This window comes from Octopus sinensis, linkage group LG2, assembly GCF_006345805.1.
Source record: "Octopus sinensis linkage group LG2, ASM634580v1, whole genome shotgun sequence".
In the NCBI taxonomy this organism is placed as follows: Eukaryota; Metazoa; Mollusca; class Cephalopoda; order Octopoda; family Octopodidae; genus Octopus; species Octopus sinensis.
In genome coordinates, this window is record NC_042998.1 from 350,781 (window position 1) to 374,857 (window position 24,077).

A 24,077-nucleotide genomic window follows, 5' to 3' on the forward strand; every position below is an offset into this window, starting at 1 on the left:
AGGTACACCCCGACACATATTCACTATCTTCTTAACTACAGAGTTAAATACTTGTTAAATCCTGAGAAGTAATATCCCCACCTAAATGTGGATGTTCTGTTGGAACAAGCTATACTGCAGTAGTTACTATGAAAGAAACTCTCACAATAGCTTAGGGAGCAAAAAGCACACTTGTTTATATTGCTAGTGGGGAGATAAATCCATCACATATCATTTTGGACTCCCTTGATCTTGTCAATGATGGACACTTGACTGTTAGAGATAGCAGTGATTCATATAATAAAATATTAGGAGTTGTATAAAAAAATTGTTAAAATATTTTGTGAATTGCAGAAATATAATCCATTTATTACACGCAAACTTTAACAATAAAATCCTATATGAACTCCCAAGGGTCATATAGGCCCCGGTTGAGAACCATTGCTGTATATGATGATATATAAAACACGTTCTATTTTTTTTTTTTCCAAAAGGAAATTATCTTCGGTCTTATATGCAAGGGTGCTTTAAATATTACATATCCGAACGTAAAAAGCACCAACCACGTTTGCATGGTGCTTTTTACGAGCCAGCGGCACAGGTATCATGACTACAATTTCCATTTGATTTTTATTTTGATGATGATGTTGACATACTTGAGTCAAGTATGTCAACATCAATATCAAAATCAAAATCAAAATCAAATGGAAATTGTAGTCGTGATACCTGTGCTGCTGGCACGTAAAAAGCACCATCCGAACGTGGCTGATGCCAGCGCTGCCTGACTGGTGTCCGTGTCAGTGACACATAAAAAGCACCAACCGATCATGGCCATTTGCCAGCCTCCTCTGGCCCCTGTGCCGGTGGCACATAAAAAGCACCCACTACACTCAAGGAACGGTTGGCGTTAGGAAGGGCATCCAGCTGTAGAAACACTGCCAGATCAGACTGGAGCCTGGCGCAGCCTCCTGGCTTCCCAGACCCTGGTTGAACCGTCCAACCCATGCTAGCATGGAAAACAGACATTAAACGATGATGATGACATTAATGCATTACAAAAGACTTTTTAAATATGTGCTATTGAAATTGTGGCGCTTCAATATGCCTGTATGTTTTTTATGCCAACAAATACAGTTGATGTAGGACAAAGCATATTAGCCAAAAGACAGAGGTAATAGGTTGGACAAAAAGATATGGAATGGTACCTTTTCTACTTGTTACAAAAGTTAACTTAAATTAATAAAAGCAGTAATATTATGGGCAGATGAAATAATGAATAGAAAATGAGTATTTATAAGACAATATCATCATCACCACCATCATCATCATCGTTTAACGTCCGTTTTTCCATGCTAGCATAGGTTAGACCCTGGTCGAACTGTCCAACCCATGCTAGCATGGAAAACAGATGTTAAACGATGATGAGGATGAATGTCATAAGTGTTGTGTCTGGGGAGAGTCATATTGTCTTAGTACCTTATTATTTAACACACTCACTGGTTCAATTTCCACTCATTTATTATTTATATATTTTTCTTCCAAAATTTTTGCTGCTTTTGCAACCTTGTCAAAAATTTTAAAAGGAAAAAAAAGAAACAAATGAGTGGAAATTGAACCAGTGAGTGTGTTAGATAATAAGGTACTAAGACAATATGACTCTTCCCAGACACAACAAGATTTGCTTCAACATACAAGTTCACATAAAGAATCTTGTAAACTAGATACAAAAACGAAGTATGATAAATGTTTGTATTGTGTAAATTTCATAGTACCATCATAACCTCCTTTTAAAATTTAATTAATTTATTTTTTACCAATGCTGCTCTATTGTAATAAGAACTAATGATACCATCATCATTTTTATGTCTATGTATAAACAACAAGTATTAGTTTATACATAGCACAGTCACTGATTGGTTAACATGCTTGATTAGAGACTCTAAGTCAACTAATTTATTCACAAGAACTACCTCGCACAACACCTTAAGCTTCAAGGCTGCTGCTGTTGCTGCTATATATAAGACGGGACTGGGGTCATCTCAGATTAACGGTCCCAGAGAGGTCATCATGCATAGAGCTAAACAGGTTCACCAGTGCTCTCCATTGCTGGCAGTCTTGTGCCAGCCCCTCTGCATCCTTCCAGGTGACATTGTGTCTCTGGAGATCTCCCCCAATCTGGTCCAGCCATCTGGTGTGGGGTCTTAACAGGATGAACTAATGGGAGCTGGAGGACATGTCTGTACCAGCGCATGCGATGGATAGCTATGAGGTAGGAGGTTATGGGCTAATGCATGCACACAGTTTTTGTTGGAAATGTGATAGTATCATATAATGTTCTCAACGCTCTAGGCATACCAAATTATTTTATGCAGCAAATCTTAATGATTTTAAATGATTAATGTAATGCACTATATCGTGCATTCATGAAAAGTTTTCTGAATCTGTAAAATAGGATAAACCCATAATGTTGTGCAAACAAGTATTTACAAGAAACAAATTTTAAAATGTAGAATTTTTCCACATGTATGTTTGTGAAATTTCAATCTTTATGAGAACCAATTTGCTGTGGTTATTTTTACTTATAGATAATGATTACCAAACACGTATCATTGTTATTGTTATTATTACTGTTATTTCTTTTTACCCTGTGTGAAAATCATCTGCATATGAGAGAAGCACTGCCTTATCTTCTTGTCATTTTTACTTTTCTTACCTTTATCTAATTAGGAGCTACAGTAAACCAAGTTATTTGGTAACTAGCTTATAAGCTGACAAAGCCAAAGAAGGGCAGATTGGTTTGTTCCTTCTCGAGCCACACCAAGCTCATGAGGACCAGTTTCCCGGTTTCCTTGGCGTATAGGTTCCCCACCTGAACGGGACGCCGGTATGTCGCAGGTGAGCTGCTAGATGCCAGAGGAAAGAGTGAGAGAAAGTTGTGGCGAAAGAGTCAGCAGAAGTTCGCCATTACCTTCTGCCGGAGCCACATGGAGCTTAGGTGTTTCACTCATAAACACACACATTGCCCAGTCTGAGATTCGAACCCACGATCTCTCGACCACAAGTCCATTGCTCTAACCATTAGGCCATGTGCCACCACAAGGGCAGATTGACAAAGTATTAGACTATAAACTAAAAAATCTGTGGTCCATATCCTGCACTAATGTCCCATGTTGCTTTGTCATAGATCACAATAACTGAGCCACAAATGGATCCAGTCCATTTAGTGCTAAAGGAATAACCGCTGTAAATAGTAACAGATACTGTAAAACTTGTGTTCCATTAGATTAGTGCTCTAAGCTCAACATCTTTTGTGACAATATCTGAGAGACAATAAATACCACCAAACTTGTTGACTGATCCTAGTTACACTCTTTAAAGGTGCTCTCAATAAATGAGACCATCTAACTGTTTATGATTACTTTGGAATGTACAAGTGTTTGCTATCAGAAGACTATAGTGGTTTACAGTTGACTGTTTTGCTAGCTTTCAGTGCTGAGTTAAAGTTCTTAGAACCTTTGACAGGCTGGCATTCTTTCTCAAGATAAAGAATATATTCATTAACCCTTTAATACCAAGGAAACAAAACATAAACACCAATGCATCACACATTCTAATACAATATAGAACATACCGATAAAGTACCAAACAAATGCCTTGTAGTATTTAGTTACGTCACTTTATCTTCTAAGTTCAAATCCTGCTTAAGTTTACTTCTGTCCTTTTTGAAGCCCAGAATTCATAGTCAACATACTTTCTAATGATTTGAACTCTTGTACCTACATTAGAAATCAATATTTCTTAACATCTTAGAAGTGTGCCACATAGAAAAGGTATGAGGTGAAATATCCTACTCAAATTAAATTCAGTCAACAAATTCTGCATCAGTACTCCAGACAGGAAGAGGTGAGTTGAATAATGTAAAAGATTATTTTCTTATGGATCATAAGTCAAATGTTTTGCAGGTACTTTGTTATTGCTATTTACTTATTTCTTTATTGCCCACAAGGGGCTAAACATACAGGGGACAAACAAGGACTGACAAAGGGACTAAGTCGATTACATCGACTCCAGTGCATAACTGGTACTTGATTTATTGACCCCCGAAAGGATGAAAGGCAAAGTTGACCTCGGCGGAATTTAAACTCAGAACGTAACAGCAGACGAGATACCGCTAAGCATTTCGCCCGGCGTGCTAACGTTTCTGCCAGCTCGTCACCTTTATTGCTATTTACTTCCCACTCTTTGTCAACCCTAATCAAGCAGACCTATGATAAAAGCCATTTCCGTTGTGATAATATGATCTTATTTGAAGTAGAGAAAAGATATGTCAGAAATTTTTAAGCTGTTCATATATTATTGTGAAATAGCCATTTGAATAATGACACACATTGCAAGATAGTCAAAACAAAAACGGCAGAAATATACACAACAGTGATCCTTCTCCTTTTAACATCCACTTTTCTAAGTATGCATGGGTTAGATGAAATTTGTTGAGGGAGATTTTCTATGGCAAGATGCTCTTCCTGTTATCAACTCTCATCTATTTTAACCCTTTTGTTACCAACCTGGCTGAAACTAGCACTGGCTCTGAGTACAAATATTTTGTTTTCATAAGTTTTGAATTAAAATCTTCTACCAAACCTTAGTCACAACTTATGTTCCTAACACTAGCTTAATGATAACTAAGTTATTTTACTAAATTCTTTGTTATATTTAAAGTAATTGAAAGAAACACAGAGTATCTCAAAATAAATACAGTAACAAAAGGGTTAAGCATAGTAATATTTCCCCTTAGACCTCTGAACACAAACCGATCAATGGCATTGTTTTTGTATGAGCAGTGACTTTACTTACAATCAACATGAGATATTAGGACAAAGAAATACAAACACATACATTCACACACACACACACACACAAATTCATGTATACACATACATATATATACATACATATACATATATTCATGACAGGCTTCTTTCACTTTTCATCCACCAGATTTCCTAACAAGGTTTTGATTGGTCCAGGTCTTTGGTAGAAGACACTTACTCAAGTGGAGCTGTATCCTAAACCATATGATTGTGAAGTGAATTTCTCACTATAACGTCATACATACTTGTACCTGATATAATGATAATAATAATAATAATAATAATGACAATAATAATAATAATAATGATAATGATAATAATAATAATAATAATAATGATAATAATAATAATAATAATAATAATAATAATAATAATAATAATAATAATAAGCTGGACACTCACTCAAACCCATCCAAACAGAAGTACCACCACCCAAACAAACCCTGTGGATAAATAACATCCAAAACAAAATACAAAAAATGAGAAAAGATCTGTCGATTCTTAATGAAATCAGTAGACAATCAACACTACTGAGCAACAAAAAGAAAACAAAAATACTCCGCAAATACAACATCACAGAAAAAGATTTACCGGAGATAAAAGAAAAACTAAAGCAAGATATTCTTGCCAAAGCACAAAGGATCCGCCGGTACAAGAATCGCCAACATTTCTTTGAACAAAACAAACAGTTCAACTCTAACCCCAAAAAGTTCTACCAAGAACTGGGCAAAAATAAAATAGAAATCACTGCAGCACCAACGGCAGAAGAAGTGGAAGAATTCTGGAGAGAAATATGGTCGGCGAACGAACAACCAAAAAAAAAGAGTATTAAAACAACAAACTCAGCATCTGAGCAACTTTGGACCCCCATAACAACTGAAGAGGTCACTCAGGCACTGCAAAGACTAAGCAACTGGAAGGCACCTGGGCATGACAAGATCCCCAACTTCTGGTTGAAATATCTAACAGGAATGCACAAAAAGCTGGCTGAAAACTTTAACAACATGCTAGCAGAACCAAAGACAATGCCAGAATGGCTCACGAAGGGGAAAACCATCTTAATTCCCAATCAAATGAGACAGCAAAACCAGAAAGCTACAGACCTATAACCTGTCTCCCTACAATGTACAAAGCATTTACTGCAGTGATATCGCAAAGATTGAACAAGCACCTGGACGAAAACAAACTGTTCCCAGAAGAGCAGAAAGTATGCTGCAAAGGCTCATACGGCTGTAAAGATCAACTAATGATCAATAAAGCCATAACTGAAGACAGCCACAGAAAGAAGAAAGGCCTCAGTATGGCCTGGATCGATTACAAAAAGGCGTTTGATAGCATCACCCACACATGGATTCTCGAAACACTGGCCATGAACAAAGTTGCACCAACAATTATAAAGTACATAGGACACTCTATGAATAAATGGCAAACAGTGCTACAGCTCCAAACAAAAGAGGGACTCATGAAAACCAAAGCCATCCCCATTAGAAGAGGAATATTCCAGGGAGATATGCTCTCTCCACTCCTTTTCTGCTTGGCACTGTCACCTCTATCGGATATGCTAAACAGAACTGGATGCGGATATAAATGTTATGGCAAAACGATCAGCCACCTTTTATATATGGATGACCTAAAACTATATGTTGCAAATGACAAACAGCTGGAAACACTATTAAAGACAGTTCATGGATTTACCAAAGAAATAGATATGAAATTTGGATTAGAAAAATGCACCAAAGTAACCCTGAAAAGAGGAAAACTAATTAAGAGTAGCAACACCACACTAGATAAAACCAATGAAATAAAAGAATAGACCAAACCAAACTTACAAATACTTAGGAATCCATGAACTAGATAAGACACAACACACACAAATGAAAGAGAAAATAAAAAAAGAATATTATAGATGAGTTAGGTCAATACTGAAAACAGAGCTCAATGCTAAAAACAAGATAATAGGTATCAGCACTTTAGCCGTCCCAGTTATAAGTTACAGCTACAATATCCTTAACTGGACACTAAATGAACTGACCAAAATAGATAGGAAAACAAGAAAAATAATGACAGGATCTAGGATGCATCACCCAAAATCTGACATAGAAAGGCTATATATACAACGTATAGATGGTGGCAGAGGCCTTATACAACTGGAAAACTACTATAAAATAACCACCATAGGACTGCAAAAATATCTATTTCAGAAGGAAGGAAAACTGATACAAATAGCAGCAAAACACGAGCAAAACAAAAAACTGTTCTCAGTATTTAAAATCATACCACCTAACAGATATGAAGAAACAACAAAAGCTATAAAACAAAAGAAATCCAAACTAAAACTAGAACAGCAAAGAACCATGATAAAACGATGGCAAGAAAAGCCCCTTCATGGTAAATACTGGACTAAACTAAATGCAAAAGAAATAGACAAAGAAAAGTCCCAACAATGGTTGAGAAGCTCAGGACTCAAAGCAGAGACAGAGGGATTTTTAATTGCAGCACAAGACCAAAGCCTCCCCACCAGAAATTACCAAAAACATGTAATGAAAAGAAATATAACAAGTAACTGCAGAATATGTGGAGATGGACAAGAAACAATAAATCATATTATCTCTAGCTGCCCAGTCCTGGCTAAGAAGGAATATATTCACAGACATGACAGAGTTGGGACCTACATACATTGGAAGCTATGCCAACATTATGGAATAACAACAGAAAAAAGATGGTATAGGCACACACCAGAAAAGGTCACAGAAAACGAGAAAGCAACCATACTCTGGGATATGCCGATACACACAGATAGAGAAATTAAGGCCAACAGACCAGATATAGTTATCAGAGATCATGAAGAAAAAAAAAGTTTTCTAATTGATGTATCAGTACCGGCAGATGACAACGTGTCTCTAAAAGAAATGGAGAAACTCTCAAAATACAAAGACCTGGAAATAGAGGTAACTAGAATGTGGAATCTGAAAACAGAAACAATTCCTATCATAGTAGGTGCATTAGGCATGATAAAAAAATATTCAGACAAATACAAAACAAAAACACCAGGACTTACAAACACATATAACATACAGAAAATTGCACTACTAGGCACTGCACACATCCTACGCAGAACACTTTCCATACAATAACCATCAGAGCATCACAACAAATCACAGCACATACCCAAGGCACACAGAGCTGTGCTCGATAGTGAAGTGAAAGCATGCTATAAAAATAAAACTACTGAATAATAATAATAATAATAATAATAATAATAATAATAATAATAATAATAATAATAATATTAACAATGATTGTTAACCAAAATTTGAATAAAAAATAGATCAATCAATAACTGAATGGAATATATGATACAGATGGCCTTCCATACAATTACTAATCAAGGCTACACAGCTTTGAAGCTTGACAATAATAAAAAAGCAAAAAATAAATAAATAAATAAAAAGACCTGCAATGAAATATTGGGAGCATTTATCTGAGAGAAAACCTCAGAACAAAAAGCAACAACAATAACAATAATGTGTTATTTACAAATGTTATGAGGTAAAGAGAATGCCTTGATATGAGCCGTTGAGTTAGTTGAAGAAAAAGTAATGGATGATATATATGAGAAAAGGGAATACGTCCTTGCTTCTTTACTCTCTTTTTACTTACTTGTTTCAGTCATTTGACTGTGGCGATGCTGGAGCACCGCCTTTAGTCAAGCAAATCGACTCCAGGACTTATTCTTTGTAAGCCTAGTACTTATTCTATAGGTCTCTTTTGCCAAACCGCTAAGTTACAGGGATGTAAACACACCAGCATCGGTTGTCAAGCAATGTTGGGGGGACAAACAGAGACACACAAACATATGCACACACATACATACATATATATATATATATATATATATATATATATATGAAACCAGTACTCAAATGTTCACTATAAAATTATTTTAGCATTTTCTATTTTTGACTTGTTTTTTCATATATATATATATATACATATATATATATACGATGGGCTTCTTTCAGGTTCCATCTACCAAATCCACTCACAAGGCTTTGGTCAGCTCGAGGCTATAGCAGAAGACACTTGCCCAAGGTGCCATGCAGTGGAACTGAACCTGGAACCATGTGGTTCGTAAGCAAGCTACTTACCACACAGCCACTCCTACGCCTAATATGTGCTTAGATTTTTTTTTAAATTAATGATAGTCTGCCCATACTTGTATCACAGTACATACATCTCAGGAGCTCTAGATTCATAGCCAGAAGTCTTGTACAGTCATTATCTTGGCAACAATATGGACAAGTGGTGAGCACAGAGGTGACTCGCATCATGAAGTTAAATATGGTCTGTATGGATATCAAAGTCCTAATGTGCCCCTTCCCCAACTAAGACAACAAGTAAAACCCATAGCAGTATCCCCAATTCTGCTTATGCAATGGATACTATCCAAGTGTGTGTTGCTGCCCCACACCTTTTATGCATATATTTGTTTTGTGTAAAAGTGTTTTAACCTGTCATTTTCTATAATATATTTGCCCTATTCCCATTACACACACACAACACACAAGACATAGCTGATCACCTGATCACCAGTATTTATACTTTTATATAACACACATGTTTCAGAAAGTCAGCCACCATTAATTATGCAAGCCTAAAAGCTCTCTTATGTGACACAAGGCACTTTGTCAGTATTATTGGCAAAAAATACAACATAAGGAAAAATATAGGCCCTTATTTACCCCAGTATGCAAAGAAATATATTTATGATAGGAGAAAAGGATAGAGTGAAAAGGAAATGAAAGGCAAGAGAGAATGAGAAAGGAGTGTGATGGGATGGAGAAAGAATGGCTGTTCAAGCCATGCCATATTTAGCATGCTCTGGTTGATCCATATGCATTTACATACCCTTGCATGAGTACATGTGCACAAATATGGTACAAAGAAGTGTGGAACTTACCTACTGTGTCCAAACCTTCTGGTAATGTATTGTGCTTTCCAACACTCCTTTTAGATTATTAGTGTGTGTATGTGTGTGTGTGTGTATGCTTCCAATCAATTTGTAACCTCATTTTGTACATGTTTTGTATTTTATGTATGGGCCCTTCTGACCCATAAAGAAAAAGATTATTATTATTCTAAAAATAAAATATGGTCCATTGTCTTCTGCTGAACCGAGGTCATCCCTTGACCCTAGGGTCACAGCAGGTCCTCATCTCATGGAGAGTACATGACGTAAAATGTGTGCAGAACCAAGCAACACTATTTTCTAAAGTTCTCCTGCAAGGGAGTTTGTTGAGCTGCTTATCAAGGCCCTTTAAAATTAGCCCTAACGCTCCAATCACCACTGGTTCTGTGCTGCTTTTCATTCCCCCGTCTTGGTCACTTCTATTTCTAGGTCAACTTTGCCTTTCATCCTTTCAGGGTTGATAAATTAAGTACCAGTTACACACGGGGGTCGATGTAATCGACTAGTTCCCTCCCCCACAATTTATTATTATTATTATTATTGTTACTATTATTAAGCTAGTGATTAGGGTGTTGCACTCACGATTGTGAGATTGCAATTTCAATCCCTAGACTGGGTAGTATGTTGTGTTCTGGAGCAAAACAGTTCATCTCACATTACTCTACGCTCACTTTGACACCTGACACAAAGTACACTGAGCACCTGTTCAGGTAACATCGATTTGATGGAGGGAGTGAGCTAATGTACAGCATATACATTTACGCTTTTACTTGTTTCAGTCATTTGACTGTGGCCATGCTGGAGCACCGCCTTTAGTCAAGAAAATCAACCCCAGGACTTATTCTTTGTAAGCCTAGTACTTATTCTATCGGTCTCTTTTGCCGAACCGGTAAGTTACGGTGAGGTAAACACACCAGCATCGGTTGTCAAGTGATGTTGGGGGGACAAACACAGACACACAAACATATATACACACACACATATATAGATACGGCGGGCTTCTTTCAGTTTCTGTCTACCAAATCCACTCACAAGGCTTTGGTCGACCAGAGGCTGTAGTAGAAGACACTTGCCCAAGGCGTCACGCAGTGGGACTGAACCCGGAACCATGTGGTTGGGAAACAAGCTACTTACCACACAGCCACTCATTTGTGTAGGTCATTCAGCAAAAAGCTGAACACTCATACATTGTCTTTGATGGGAGAGTTCATCATCATCATCATCGCCATGTAAAATGCTTAGTAGTATTCCATCTGTTGCTATGTTCTGGGTTCAAATTCTGCCAAGGTCGACTTTGCCTTTCATCCTTTCGGGGTTGATAAATTAAGAACCTGTTATGCACTGGGGTCGATGTAATCGACTAACCCTTTCCCCCACAATTTCAGGCCTTGTGTCTACATTAGAAAGGATTATTATCATTATAATTATTTTACTTTAACTCTCAGAGCTCTTGATCTTACTAGTTTTGGTCAATTTTGTGAGAGTGGACAGCAACCTGTTGTCAAAGGTCTCACAGGATCTCTTTCCATGAATTATAAGCTTTGGTACCTAAACATTAAGTATTATGGAAGATACTCAACAGCCAAGTACCAACTTTAAAATCTTGCTTTTGGGGCATGCTCTACCATCATGTCAATTCCAATTTTTCTGACAAATTTCTCAAAGTTAGTTGTCAGTTCTCCAAGTTCTCCTACAACTACTAGGGTGGCGGTTACTCTTCACATTGCCCACTTTCTTGCAACTTCATCTTTTAGTAATTTGTATTTTTCCACCTTTTCTAGTATTTTATTATTATCATCATTATTATTATGGCTGCCATACTGTGAAGTTATGGAAATTTGGTGCTCCATAAGTTGAATAAGCATTTGTAATCTTTTTGGCCTTCTAAGGGCCCTGGCTTTTCATTTCTATAGTTATCATTACATTTCTGAGATTGTCTGGACTGCACAGATAGTATTTTTGTGTAGAATAACCCCTGTTTTGCAAGTGGTGTGCTTCAATAATTTTTGAATTTTAACTACTTTCGGCAAAACACACATTTTGCAATTTTCTGTATTTATTTAAAGAATAGCTGATAAAGAAGCAATCATAATGTTCGACAAAGGAACGTGCTCCTTGTTGGGAAAAATCGAGAATGAGGAAAGAATTGAAAATCTGAATATCAAATGACCTAAACTTAATGACGTCCCTGAGGCAAAAAATGTTTCATCTCTGATCAACGTCAAAACTCTCGATGTTGACAGTAAGAGCAACAGCAACAATAACAGCAGAAAGAAATGAAAAATAAGAATGCAAATATCGCCTCTGCATCTTTTGTGTTGGTGGCGGGAAATATGACAAGTATCCACATAGATAAAGAAGAATTAAAATTGGCAAGAAAAATTGTAAAAAGAGATGGTAGAAGGGTAGCTCTAAATCCGATGTGATAGAAAATATTACAAGATGCACAGTAACATACTGTTGCATTGGAATCAAGTCTTGGTGGGTGGAAAATTCTCCTGAGAGCAAAGTACAAAAATGCCTTGGGTACATGTAGGAACAAAAGTCCAACATCACTCGAGGAAAGAAGTTTGGAACTATTGAGGTGAGATGTGGAATGAAAAAAGAAGCTAGATGTAATTCTGCAACCACTTTGGGGCACAAAACTTTTCTTTTTAATCCCCAGTTACAGCAGCCAATGCCTTGCTAAGATTAGGGTGCTGAATGTGCCACCAGAAATATTCATGGTTAGTGGTGGCCATCTTGGCAGGTTTAGAAGAAGATGAAGTCACAATATTGGAGGTCAAGAAAATTTGTTAAGTATAGGTATAGAACTGACCTTGCAATGCAAGCAGGACCATATCGACCAGCTGCCCAATCTAATCAAACTCCTGGATGGTACTCATCTGTCAGTGTTCATGGAGGATAGAAAACCAAGATGACACACATGTGGATCTATAAATCACTTAAAGGCTTTCTGCTCTGAAACAAGGTAAAATAAAGTCCCACTGCTGCCAACATTACAAACACCACAAGTGCAAAATCATAAACAAGTGCTCAAGACTCCTACATCTACTCCCACACCCAAGTGCATACCCACTCCCAAATCAAGACAAAGAAGGAGTCTACTTCCAGTTGCCATGGAAAAGCAAGTTTCTCTTGAATGCTCTTCTTTCCAAACCATCATCAACTGCAATAACATGCATGGAGAAAAAAAAGCTGAACGATTGATGGATCACATTGACAAAAGGGGGTAGGCAAAAGAGGAGGAGGAGGGTTCATAGCCCTAATCCAAGAAATCAACAAAAACTTATTCTGAAACCACAACTACAACACAATTCACAACCACTCCAACAAAAACAACAAGAACAAGATTAGCAACTTCAGAAACAGCAACAGCATCAAGAATAGCATGAAATCACAGAAACGACTAATTACAGAACTTCAAAAATATTCATCAGACTCTAGACGAAATGTATCCATCAATTTCACTGTTGTGAACAAGTGTAGCAGTGAATTGATGGATTTTGTAAGTCAAAACAAAAACAAAACAGAGACAGAGGGAAAAGAATTTGAGAATTTCATCTTCAAAACCTCTAAGGACAGATTTTCAATTAAAACATTGTCAGACGTTTATAAAAATGTATAATAGAAAAATTTCCAGGTAGTGTGGGGATTTTAAAAGGATCTGTTGATAAAAGGCTGTTGGAAGGACCCTTTAAAAAATTTTTGCCAGTAGAGAGGCCTGAAACTTCTGGGCTTCTCAAAAATCAAGGTGAGTAATGTCCTCATTTTCGTTCTCTGACTAGCATGGCTGAGCTGAGAATGGGGTGTGTGAATATGTGTGGCCTAGGATCAGCTTGGAAGCAACGTCACTTGCTCAACGATCTTGGGTCACTTGATTTGGATGTGGCTGCCATTAGTGAAACAAAGATCTCCGGAAAACATGCTCTAGCATTCATTTTTGAGGACTGCGAGATATTCTCATCTTGTGGTCTATCAGGAGCGAGTAGCAGTGTAGCAGTGCTACTCTAGAAATCCTTAGATCTCCAAGTATGGACTATGTTCCTGGACCCAGATGGTAGGGTGGTGGTCCTGGACATGAGTGGCAGTGAAGGTGGTGCCTTTAGACTGGTGGCAGTTTATGCCCCAACAGGGACTGGAAGGCCAAAATTCTTCAGGCATTCTTGAGAATGTCTCACACTTTAGTACTAGTGGGGGACTGGAACAGTACTTTGGACACATGGAAGGACTGTGAGGGTTTAGTACATAGTAGAAGTGGGTGTAAAAACCATGAAAACCTGCTCAGGACCTATCAGCTTTCTGATAGGTAACAACTGGATTTCCCTGATGTGTCGGTGTAGAAATGATACTTAGAAGGTTTTCAGGCACTCATTGTCCTCTACAAGTTGGGCAAAAGGATTGGTGGATGTTCCACTTTAGATATTTACAGAGGATTAGTAGTGGGGAAGTGCAACAAGTGGAGACCCTAGGCATCGACGAAGATGAACTGGCAAGTCTATTCCAGAGGACTTTCCAGTCGGAGACTGTTATGGATAATTTCCAGATGCCTTTGGCCTAGCAGTGCTACCAGTTCAAGATAAACACTACAGGCATGGTTGTGCTGTCAGACGGGCTTGTCCGAGGTGCTTGCAGGATGATGAAACTGGTCTGCATGCACTCATTCAGTGTCTGGAAATTGCTGACTTGTGGAGTTATGTTGAACAGCTGCTGTCATATGTAGGACAAATGATGATTGCTCCCCCGTCCTCCTTTAATCAGGTTGGCAAGGCAGTTTTCCTTTGTCTGGTGGCTGTGACAAAAGAAGTTATCTGGTGGACAAAGCTGAAAGGAATGAAGACAGAAACATTTCTCTTTGTTTTGACTTTTTCAAATTTTACTTGTAAAAGAAAGTGACAGAGAGAGAGGGAGGTGAGGTTCTTGAGTGAATTTATGAAGAAAAGGTGGGTGAAAGTTGTGAAAATGGCAAGAGTGGATGGTACCGCTGCCAGTGTAGACCTGTGAGTCTGTAGAAAGAAGTTGGAGAGGGCTCTCGTCCTAGGTATTCAGGGTGATCTTGGATGGTGGAGGTTCCTTGATTATCCCTAGAGGTCCTCCTGTTTAAGGGGGATCCCATCACAATCACATTTCCCCTACCTCTTTTTCTAGTGTCATATACTATATATATTTCCCTTCTAATATATACCGAGTATACTTTTTATTTTATCATTCCACTATATGTAAACCCCCACACTTTATGTTTATCTTTGTATTGCCCCCCCCCTCATCTTTCACCCTGGTGGCACATAAAAGAAATCATCATCATTATTAATATCATTATTATTATTTTTTTTTTTTGCATGTGTGAAAGAAATGTCAGTGTCAATGGGTGGAAACATCTAGAGAACATATTGGCTTGCTTACCTACCTGTGAGTCTAATGGCTGGCGTTATGTTATTAGGTCCTGTAATGTACTGAATTCCAGGACTTGATGTTCTTTTTAGCAACGGGATCAAATCCAGCACGTCTCCTTCGTGATTTGTGCTTTTTACTGAAAAATAAAACAGAAATACAATTCTTAGTTTCTTCATTAAGCAAATGTTATGAGCTATAAATATATATTATTTAATTCGTGGGTGGTGGTGGTAGTGAGAAAAGAAAGAAGAGGAAAAGAAGTGCTGTGATGTTCATTACTTTTCAAAGATATAATAATATATTAAGTGAAATGATTCTAACTGGGAAGTGAAAGTGTACCAAAAGTCCCATTTACCATTCTTACGATATAACTGCTACCACCACCACCACCACCTTTAGCACAGCTAGTTTTTGTTTTGAAAGTAGTTTCAAAAATAACAAAATAATTCTTTATCTCACACAACTCTTTCAAAGGATAATGAAAGAAAAAAGAAAAAAAATGTTTTGTTTTAAAAAAATGTTTTTTTATTAAAATATGAGATATGAAAGTGTTGAGATAAGAAATAATAAAATGAAAAAAAAAAATTTTTTTTTCAGAGAGATTTTCTTATCAAGAAATTGTTGAAAGAAAGCTTCAAAAGATTTTTTTAAACAGTTATTTTTTTGTTTTAAAGAAAAAAAAAATGGAAGCTTCTTTTGAAATAGTTTTAAGTATAAGCTTCTTTAGTGAAAGGATAAAATATAAGTTGATAACAAGAGAAAATAAAAATATGCTTTTAAACAATAATAAAGGAAACATAACCTTAATAAACAAACTTGGATTTTATTTATCGATTAGAAAAATCATATTGATTCAGCTACTGAACTTTTGAAAAAATGTAAAATAAATTATGGAAAATTATTTTAAAACCAAGACTTAAAAGATTACTTACAGAGAAAAATTATACATATATATACACACATACATACACCTGAAATATATTGATACATTATACACACACACAAATATAATATATATACACATATATAATATATATATATATATACACACATATATAATATATATATATATACACACATATATTTATACATACACACATATGAAATATATATATACGTATATACATATAGACACATATAACACACACACGCACACACATACACATTTATAAAAGAAAAACATTAGCTCGTCACCCTCATGCACACAATTTTCCTCTCTTTCAGAATTAGTAATCTCAATACAGGGATAGAACATACTATTTTTCCTGTAGGGTCAAATACATTATAGATTAATCCATAGCAGCTTCTTTATAAGAATCTAATCATACAAATTCACTATACATGTGGCTTTAAACTTTTATTATTACACCAAAACAATATTCAATTAGGTACATCTTTTAATTATTATTTATGTTGGAGACCACAGTAGTAAATATCATTTTTAATTAAGTTTAAAAGTCAGGTGTTAATCTGAGTGATGGGTTTAAGTCTACCAATCAGGTAGGACATAGTGGGATTTGAACTCAGAATGTAATGAACCAGAACAGATACCACGATTTTTCTAACAGTTCTGCCAATCCATCACCTTAGATTGGTACATATTTATTGACCCCTGAAAGGGTGAAAGGCAAGGTTGATCTCGGCTGGACTTGAACTCAGAGCACAGAAAGTGAAAATAAATATTCTTTTCTACTCTAGGCACAAGGCCTGAAATTTTTAGGGAGTGGGACAGTCGATTAGATTGACCCCAATATGCAACTGGTACTTGATTTAGCGACCCAAAAGCATGAAAGACAAAGTCGACCTCAGTGAAATTTGAACTCAGAAATACCTGGCGTGCTAATGTTTCTGCCAGCTCGCCACTTTAGTGAAAATAAATATTGTGAAATGCTGTGTCCAACTCTGATGACTTTGCCAATCAGAACATCTTGAGAGGGAACCAATAGTTTTGCGTTACAGTCATTGTTACTATCTTTCACACACATCATTCTCTAGAACAGTGGCTCTCAATCAGGGTCCATATGGCCCTTATAGGGGTCCACTTTGCTATCACATGATTTAATTTATATTCTATTGGACCCTCAGAATAACTAAGTATCATCTGATACTTTGGGTTGACCAAAGTCTTGTTAAGTGCATTTGCTAAATGGAAATTGAAAGAAGCCCATCATATGTATGTATATATATACTCTTTACTCTCTTTTACTCTTTTACTTGTTTCAGTCATTTGACTGTGGCCATGCTGGAGCACCGCCTTTAGTCAAGCAAATCGACCCCAGGACTTATTCTTTTATAAGATTAGTACTTATTCTATCGGACTCTTTTGCCGAACCGCTATGTTACAGGGACGTAAAGACACCAGCATCGGTTGTCAAGCGATGTTGGGGGGGACAAACACAGACACACAAACATATATACACACACATATATAGAGATACGACGGGCTTCTTTCAGTTTCTGTCTACCAAATCCACTCACAAGGCTTTGGTCAGCCCGAAGCTATAGTAAAAGACACTTGCCCAAAGTGCCACATGGTGGGACTGAACGTGGAACCATGTGGCAAGCTACTTAAGACACAGCCACTCATGCAACTACTATATATATATATATATATACATATAAAAAAATATTCCTTTTTGGTTTTAAATTGCATCTAGCCACCTTAATTATTTTACACACACACTCACTCACATATGTACATATATATGCATGTGTGTGTCTTTGTGTCTGTGTTTATCCCCCACCACTACATGACAATTGGTGTTGATGAGTTTATGTACCTGTAACTTAGTGGTTTGGCAAAAACAGCAAATAGAATAAGCATCAGACTGGGCTTTTTCGTTCAACTAAATTTCTTCAAGACGGTACCTCAGCACAGAAGTTTTATTAATTCTGCCTTGCTGAGAACTTAATCATCTCACTAGTGCAGGTGCCATGAAAATATTTCCCTGGTGCACTCAGTAAAGTGCCTAGAGATAGGGGAAGGCACCCAGCTCTAAGAGACCAAGCCAAAATGCCATGCACAAGCATCGACCTGAGGCTATAATAGGAGATACTTATGCAAGGTGCCATGCAGTAGGACTGAACCTGGAACCATGTGGGTGGGAAGCATATGTATGTATGTATGTATGTATGTATGTATCTATGTAACTATGTATGTGTATGTGTGTGTGTGTGTATGTATCTATCTATGTATGTGTATGTGTGTGTGTGTGTATGTGTGTGTGTGTGTGTGTGTGTATGTGTGTGTGTATGTAAGCATAGGAGTGGCTGTGTGGTAAGTAGCTTGCTTACGAACCGCATGGTTCTGGGTTCAGTCTCACTGCGTGGCACCTTGGGCAAATATCTTCTACTATAGCCTCGGGCCGACCAAAGCCTTGTGAATGGATTTGGTAAACGGAAACTGAAAGAAGCCCATCATATATATGTATATATATATATGTATGTGTGTATATGTTTGTATGTCTGTGTTTGACCCCCTAACATTGCTTGACAACCAATGCTGGTGTGTTTACGTCCCCGAAACTTAGCGGTTCAGCAAAAGAGACCAATAGAATAAGCACTAGGCTTACAAGGAATAAGTCCTGGGGTCGATTTGCTTGACTAAAGGCGGTGCACAAGCATGACCAAAGTCAAATGACTGAAACAAATAAAAGAGTAAAAATGTAAAAGAGTATGTATGTATAAAACTTATATAAATTAACCATTGCAAGTTCACAAGTCTGTCTAAAGGCATGAATACATTATTAATAAATCACATAACATAGGTTACTGTTGCAAGTGTTGTTGCAGGCATCTCATCAGAGATACTAATCCTGTTATAACTGAAGGCATCTCACTCTCAATGATCAGTTCACCTACACGTTAACAGAGGCTATGAACAAGACGACTTTTTCAAGTAGTGTAAACATTAAAACGACAAAATCAATTGAAGATCAGTTTCATAAGATTGAGGATATTAGCTAATAATTACCAATCTAATAAACTTTAGATTTTTTTTCAGTTCATCATCTGACCTTGTCTTTATAGCTCATCCTTAATATCCTATATTCAATAGTATCATTCTGATGAGTTACTCCATCATCACTATAAATACCACCATAAATTTCAAAAGGGATTAACAATATACACAACATCATTTTTAGGAATGATTTCACTTCAAAACACTTCTCCAAGTAACCTAATACTCTCTGAGAGGTAAGGTATCTTACTTTAATGATGACTAACATCTACTTTTTCCATGCTTGCATGGATTAGATAGAATCTATTGAGTCAGAATTTCTGTATCTGGATGCCCTTCCTGTTCACCAGGCAAGGTATTATTTCCCCGTGGTCAGACAAAGGTTTTATTTTATATTTTTGCAGAATATTGGAATTGAATACCATTCATCTACAACAGTCACAAGATGTCAAAACAAGGGCACACACACACACATACACTCACTTGTGGGAGGATTGTAGGGGAGAGTCCTCAGGCATACACACTTGTGTGTGTGTATGTGTGTGTATATATACATACGTATGATAGGCTTCTTTCACTTTCTGTTCACCAAATCCACTCACACAGCTTCAGTCAACTCAGACCTATAGTAGAAATCATTTGTTGAAAGGGCTTTGCAGTGAGATTGAACCTGAGACCATAAGGTTTTGAAGCAAATGTTTGAAGCATACAGCCATGCCTGCACCTGGTAAAATGTGACCTTGTGTGTACTGTTGCCGATTTTTTTTCCTCTGTCTTCCCTTCTCTGGATCTTTCCTTCTCCTATGTTTCCAACGAAGAGCTCCGCTCGAAACGTTAAACCCTCCTTCTTTCCTGAGCGTCCAATAATACTTTATTTGTTCCACATCCTTGCGTTGTTGTGTCTTTTTTGTGTTTTCTTGTTTGGATTAATTAAATATATATGTATATATATATATATATATATGTAATTTAGACAGAAATATTTGAAACAAATATAGTGAGACATTCTGTCCAACATTATAATAGCTGCCTATTGGCCCCATGCCCCTCCTCTCCTTATTCCAAGAGATTGTTTGCACATCTGGGATGGCCCACTTCTGATGCATACTTACATTCTAGAGAGAACTGAACAAAACGATGTTTGTCTAAAAGGCAAGGTTAGACACAAGGTGGACTACTATAAAAATAAATATGTCCCCTCACTGACTCTCTTTTACAACTCTTGTAATGATCTTTGTTCCTCTGAAGAAATCAGCTCCATGTTACCTTGAATACAATTCTACTTGATGCCCCTGTCTCTCCTTTGTTTCTTAATCTAACTCTCATCCCCAAATTTAAATCTTCATACCCTTCCTAGACTTTCTTTCTCATAGCAACATTCTTTTAAAACTCTCCATTGTCTGACTTCAAGCCAATAAGAATTTAAAATAACCACAACTACTCTGACCACATAGTTATCATAGCTATTCATATCCTTAATCCTTGAAATTTTAAAACAAGTTTTTAAAATCACAACTCCTAATCTATTTTTAGTCTCTTTACTAAAAAAATTAATTAAAAATTACAAAATAAAAATGCTAATATTACGAGCATTTTCTTCTTCTTCATGACAAATTAACAAATTTATATTTTAGTTTTATTGAACAAAATTTTCACCAATGGAGATTACAACTAGTCTCTTTTAATTCCAGTGTTTAGAAAGCATTGTGATTCCTTCAAAAGACTAAAGAATAAAATTTCGAAAATGTTCAACAAAAAATGGGATTAAAAGACACATGAACCATTAATCTCTGATTGAAAGGATTACTCCTGGAGGGATTTTAAACAAGGAGTATTTTGGTTTAAGGTTGAATTATTTATACTTAAAAACTAAAACATGTAAATGTGGATATAAAACACATTATTTGATATTATCAGTTTAAATATCAAATGTAACTTATGTCTTACTCAATTCACAACCAAACTTAACTGATGTAGTATTTGCGTGTTTTGCATGGTCATGTGTGTGTCTGGGTGCATGTGAATGTTAAGAGCTAAGATTGGCATAAACATTTAAAAGTTTTATAGCTTTAATTCAATAGATAAACTGAAAGAGAGAGAGAGAAATGGACAGATAGATAAATGAATAGATAGACAGAGAGAGAGAGAGAGAGAGAGAGAGAAAGGAGGGGTAGAATATGCGTATGAGTGAGAGAGTGTTAAAGAGAAACAGTATGTAAGAGAGAGAGAGAGAGAGGTGTGAAAAATTGTATATGAGTGTGTAAGTGAGAGACAGGGAGTGTGTGTGTGTGTGTAAGTATGAGAGATAGAGGGGGGGTGTATATGAGTATGAGTGTGTAAGAGAGAATGAGAGTGAAATATTGTATGTGTGTGTGTGAGCATGAGAGAGGGAGTGTGTGTGTGAGCATGAGAGAGGGAGTGTGTGTGTGCATGAGAGAGGGAGTGTGTGTGTGTGTGTGTGTGCATGAGAGGTAGTGTATGTGTGTGTGTGTGCATGAGGGAGTGTGTGTCTGTGTGTGCACGAGAGAGGGAGTGTGTGTATGTGTGTGTGTGAGAGGGAGTGTGTGTGTGTAAGAGAGAGAGAGAGAAAGAGAGTGAGAGAGAGAGATCAGATATGAGAACTGTGCCCTCAAATGTAGATGAGTAATAGTAGTGACCCTGGGTTGCTTCATTTAAAAAAGATAACAATGCTCCAGACATAATCCAATACAAAACAGATAATCGATGATCACAAAGTTAGAAAACAAAAACAAAGAAAGAACTAGCTCTGTATATTAACAAGGGTAATGGATAGGGTAACAGGAAATGTTTGGAATTATTCAAAAAGCATAATGTTTACAGAAGGTTCGAATAAATAATTAAAAAGATGCAACAATGCAAATGTATGCAAAATAAGTTAGCTGCAAAATATGCATGTTGAACCATTAATAATGAATGGTGTGATGCCAATGATGATGGTGATGATGAAGATGGAGATGGAGATGATACTGATGATAAAAGTTTTGGCTCTTTATCTAATTGATCACTAATTATTATAGTAATTAGGAAGATAATCTCCAACAACGAAAATTCAGAGACAATAACAGAGTATTTACTACTTTCAAATGGAAGACAACAAAACAAAAAAGATTAACTCAATACTTGGGATTTTCCTATAAATAGAAAATTTGAATTGATATTCTATGCCTTTCTAAGGCTGATGACCATTATTTAAATGCCCACTTTTTTTTTTCATGCTTCAATGGGCCAAATGGAATTTGTTGAGGCAGATTTTCTACAGCTGGATGCCCCTCCTGTTGCCTACTCTCACCTGTTTTCAAGCAAGATAATAATACCCTGGATTGAGCAACAAGCACACTGGACATAGTTATGCAGTGAACTGGAAACAAACTCACTGAGTTTAAACAAGCCTTTTGTTAGCAGTCAGTAAACATGTGTGACAAGAGGAAATATGAACTTACACAAACACACACATACATAATGTGTGTGTGTGTGTGTGTGTGTGTGTGTGTGTGCATATATCATCATCATCATTATCATCATCAATTTAATGTCAACTTTTCCATGCTTGTGCACGGGTTGGATGGATCTAGTCTTCAATAACAAAACAGACACAATTATCACTGATATCTATGAAACATTTCTGTATCCCAGACTCTCTAGCAATGGTAAAGAACCCCTTCGGTCATGAATGACCATGGGATTGCATCTAGGAAATTCCTGTCTGAGGCACAAGTTCAGGTAAGGTTGTTTGTGGAAGACCAGCAGTTGCCCACGCATACCGGCCTCCCTTCTCCATGCCACTGATGTTATCCAAGGGAAAGGCAAAGGGGCTGATACAGCTTGATACTGCCTGGTCTGGGAATTGAATTCACTTCCTCATGATTGTGTGCCTGATGCTCTAACTACTGAACCACTCAATCCTCAAAGTCACTGCAGAGTCCATGCTCCATCATCTCATAATCTTTTGTGGCTGTCCATTCATTTGTCCATCCATCCGTCCGTCCGTCCTTCCATCCATCAATCCATCCATTCATTCATTCTCATTGCCCACTGTTTGTGGAAGGCTTGTAGGGGAGAGTCTTCAGGCACCTCCTCTATAAGGTCCCCTCTGAAGCAACCATCATTACACTTTCCTACCAGGTTCTCAATTACAACTAACAGAAACTATGAATATTATCCAACATCTCAATCTTGGCTTATCCCAAGGTCTCCCATTAGTTGGCTCAGCTTGAAAAAAGTCTTGTAATTCTTTCCTGCGACAATTCTAACCACATGCCTGTAGTACCAGAGTTGTGTCATCTCAAATAGGGACTTGACCTGGAGAGACTCCCAGATATCTGAGTTATGCACCTTGTTGAATAACGTTACTTTAGAGATTCTTTTACTGTTTCAGTTATTTAACTGTGGCCATGCTGGAGTACCACCTTAAAGGGTTTCTTTCAGTCGAAAAAATCAACCACAGGACTTATTCATTGTAGGCCTAGTACTTATTCTATTGGTCTCTTTTGCTAAACTAGTAAGTTATGCGGATGGAAACACACCAACATTGGTTGTCAAGCGATGGTGTGAGGGACAAACACAGACACAAATACGCACACACATAAATATATATATATATATATATATATATATATATTTATATATGTGTGTGTGTATATATATATATATATATATATTTGTGTATATATATATACAGTGGGCTTCTTTCAGTTTTTGTCTACCAAATCTATTCACAAATCTTTGGTTGGCCTGAGGCTATAGTAGAAAACACCTGCCCAAGGTGCCATGCAGTGGAGCTGAGCCCAGAACCATGTGACTGGGAAGCAAGCTTCTCACCACACAGCCATGCCCTGCATCTAGAGATTCTTTAGAGGAATTCTATTTTGGTTGCATGCATTCA

At 37.0% G+C, this 24,077-nt stretch overlaps 1 protein-coding gene across 2 annotated transcripts in view; it reads right to left on the reverse strand.

The window, feature by feature from the left end:
- LOC115223760 (protein kinase C-binding protein NELL1) overlaps positions 1 to 24,077 on the reverse strand; it is a 480,108-nt gene that overhangs the window by 211,045 nt on the left and 244,986 nt on the right. For both annotated transcript variants that reach the window (XM_036511173.1, XM_029794415.2), the window contains exon 2: positions 15,227 to 15,349. In XM_036511173.1, coding sequence (XP_036367066.1) covers positions 15,227 to 15,349 — 123 coding nt within the window. The remainder of the gene's footprint in view (positions 1 to 15,226; positions 15,350 to 24,077) is intronic.